At 43.1% G+C, this 3036-nt stretch overlaps 1 protein-coding gene across 1 annotated transcript; it reads right to left on the bottom strand.

Annotated features, from left to right (window-relative positions):
• Positions 1 to 1099: 1099 nt before the first annotated feature.
• Positions 1100 to 2038, bottom strand: LOC143570010 (uncharacterized). The gene has a single exon (XM_077055777.1). It carries the CDS (start codon positions 2036 to 2038, stop codon positions 1100 to 1102), a length of 939 nt encoding a protein of 312 aa, XP_076911892.1.
• Between the last annotated feature and the right edge of the window lie 998 nt (positions 2039 to 3036).

The raw sequence follows: 3036 nt of genomic DNA, 5'->3' as shown, positions 1-3036 counted from the left end.
TTAGCCAGTCTTGAACAGCTGCAACTTTAGACTCATCCACCTATATCCCCTCACCTGAAATAACATACCCTAAGAACAAAACTATAGGGGTCATGAACACACATTTCTTTGTTGTTGCATAGAAATTGTCTATGCGAAGTAAGGCCAAAACCTTCCTGACATGCACGACGTGCTCACTGAAAGAAGCACTTTAAATAAGAATATCATCAAAATACACCACCACAAACATCCCAATAAAAGGCCTGAGTAACTGATTCATCACACAGATAAAAGTACTAGGCGCATTTGATAAACCAAAAGGCATCACCAACCACTCGTACAGCCGTCTTAAATTCATCCCCAGGTCTAAGACGAATCAAGTAATAACCACTCTTCAAATCCAACTTTGTGAAAATAGTAGCACCACTAATCTGGTCAAGAAAATCATCAAGTCGAGGAATAGGAAACCTGTACCTCACAGTTATCTTGTTGATGGCTCGACTATCAACACACATCCGCCAGGTGTCATCCTTATTTGGAGTTAACAAAGCAGAAACAACACAAGGGCTCATACTTTCACGAACATGACCCTTAGAAATCAACTCCTCAACCTGTCTACGCAACTCTTCATGCTCTCTCGGGCTCATCCTGTAATGTGGTCTATTGGGCAATTGTGAACCAGGCTCCAAATCAATATGATGTTGGATGTCACGCAAAGGTGGCAGCCCATCCGGCAATTCATCAGGGAAAACATCAGAAAATTCTTCAAGTAAAGGAATTATAGCTTCAGGGATCTCAACTTCCTCAAGTACCAGTTTCCCTATCAAAACAAAAACACTGTCTGTCTCCACCAACTCATCTTCAAATTGACTAATGGTCAACAGGTTACCCGAATGCTTTGTGGCTAACTGCTTGGGCTTGCTAGGAACAAGAGTTATCTTCACCCCACCAAACAGGAAGCTATAAGAATTGGACCGCCCGTTATTATATATACTTAGTTGATACTCCCAACTTCTACCCAAAAACAAGTGACACACATCCATAGGAACCACATCACACCATATATCATCTTTATATGTTGTACCCACATAAAAAGAAAAAAGAGCTCACTTGGTTACCGTTACCTCGCCTCCCTTCTTAACCCATTGTAGCTTATATGGTTTGGAATAGGAAACATGTACCTCACAGTTATCTTGTTGATGGCTCGACTATCAACACACATCCGCCAGGTGCCATCCTTATTTGGAGTTAACAAAGCAGAAACAACACAAGGGCTCATACTTTCACGAACATGACCCTTAGAAATCAACTCCTCAACCTGTCTACGCAACTCTTCATGCTCTCTCGGGCTCATCCTGTAATGTGGTCTATTGGGCAATTGTGAACCAGGCTCCAAATCAATATGATGTTGGATGTCACGCAAAGGTGGCAGCCCATCTGGCAATTCATCAGGGAAAACATCAGAAAATTCCTCAAGTAAAGGAATCATAGCTTCAGAGATCTCAACTTCCTCAAGTACCAGTTTCCCTATCAAAACAAAAACACTGTCTGTCTCCACCAACTCATCTTCAAATTGACTAATGGTCAACAGGTTACCCGAATGCTTTGTGGCTAACTGCTTGGGCTTGCTAGGAACAAGAGTTATCTTCACCCCACCAAACAGGAAGCTATAAGAATTGGACCGCCCGTTATTATCTATACTTAGTTGATACTCCCAAGGTCTACCCAACAACAAGTGACACGCATCCATAGGAACCACATCACACCATATATCATCTTTATATGTTGTACCCACAGAAAAAGAAAAAAGAGCTCGCTTGGTTACCGTTACCTCGCCTCCCTTCTTAATCCATTGTAGCTTATATGGTTTGGAGCGATTCTCTGTTTCCAAAGCAAGCTTACGAACTGCCTCTTCCGAGATCAAGTTATCACAACTTCTAGAGTCAATAACAAAGGTGCAAACCTTCCCCAAGATAGTACACGTTGAGTGGAATATGTTATGCTTTAGCCAATCATCACCATCCTCCTTTGGTGTATAGCAAGAACGCCTAACCACCATGTTCACCCCCCACATCACCGGTCACAACCTCTTCCTCATACTCGGGTTCATCGTCATATTATGGGGTCTTTTCGTATTCTTCATACTGTTCATCATCTGACTCAACAAACAAATGTCTCTTACCCGCTTGTTTACAGTCAACTAGGGACGACACGAGGTCTTCCACCACCCGACCCCCGAATTTCCTCCAGCAGGGGCTGGTGAATACGAACCACCCACCCGACGGTTTTGTTTTTCAAAAGGCAACGCCCATTGGTGCGCCTCGACGACTGTTAACGGATCAAAAGATTTACAGAGCCCATGATCTGAACCCTTAAACCCCCAATATACCGAGCAACGAGTTGTTCATCGGTTTCTTAAATATCATTATGAGCAACCAAATGATAAAACTCGATCGTATAGTCATCAACCGATCTGGTTCCCTACTTCAGATTCTGCAAACGTTGATACATCAACCGTTGAAAGTTGTGAGGTAAGAAAGTATCCCGCAAACACTTTTTCATATTGGCCCATGTCACAATCCTTGACTTCCCGAGTTTATTTCGTGTCAACTTCAATTGTTGCCACCATGCCAACGCCCTCCCACGTAGCCTGGTAGCGATCAAAGGTACCCGCTTATCTTCAAGAACCTCTCGAAATTCAAACACCTCATCTATAATAACCAACCAATCAATGAACCCTTCCGGATACAAACTAGTCTCATCAAATTCTGGGATATCTTTTCGGATCCCAGCATCCTAATGCCGGTTGCCATCTCCACGTTCTCGCCTTGGTCCCCTCTGGTAACCTTCTTCAGAAGACGAACCATCATTACCAAAAAACGAATTATCAAACTCCTTGTTTTTAGAGGCCTGCCTTCTACGATTCATCAAGTCAGCCATTTGATCAGTTAGTTGATCGACCACTTGATCCAGTCGTTGCTCCACCCGTGCCATAAATCGTTGTTCCAACTCTCATTCATAAACTTCATCAATTGGTCTGCTTCTCCTTAGAGGCAT

Source organism: Bidens hawaiensis, unplaced genomic scaffold (genome assembly GCF_021521415.1).
Source record: "Bidens hawaiensis isolate Kalapana, Puna unplaced genomic scaffold, B.hawaiensis_p1.1 tig00024815_1, whole genome shotgun sequence".
Classification (NCBI taxonomy): Eukaryota; Viridiplantae; Streptophyta; class Magnoliopsida; order Asterales; family Asteraceae; genus Bidens; species Bidens hawaiensis.
The sequence above is the reverse complement of the archived record's forward strand: the minus strand, read 5'-3'. Positions and strand labels throughout refer to the sequence as shown.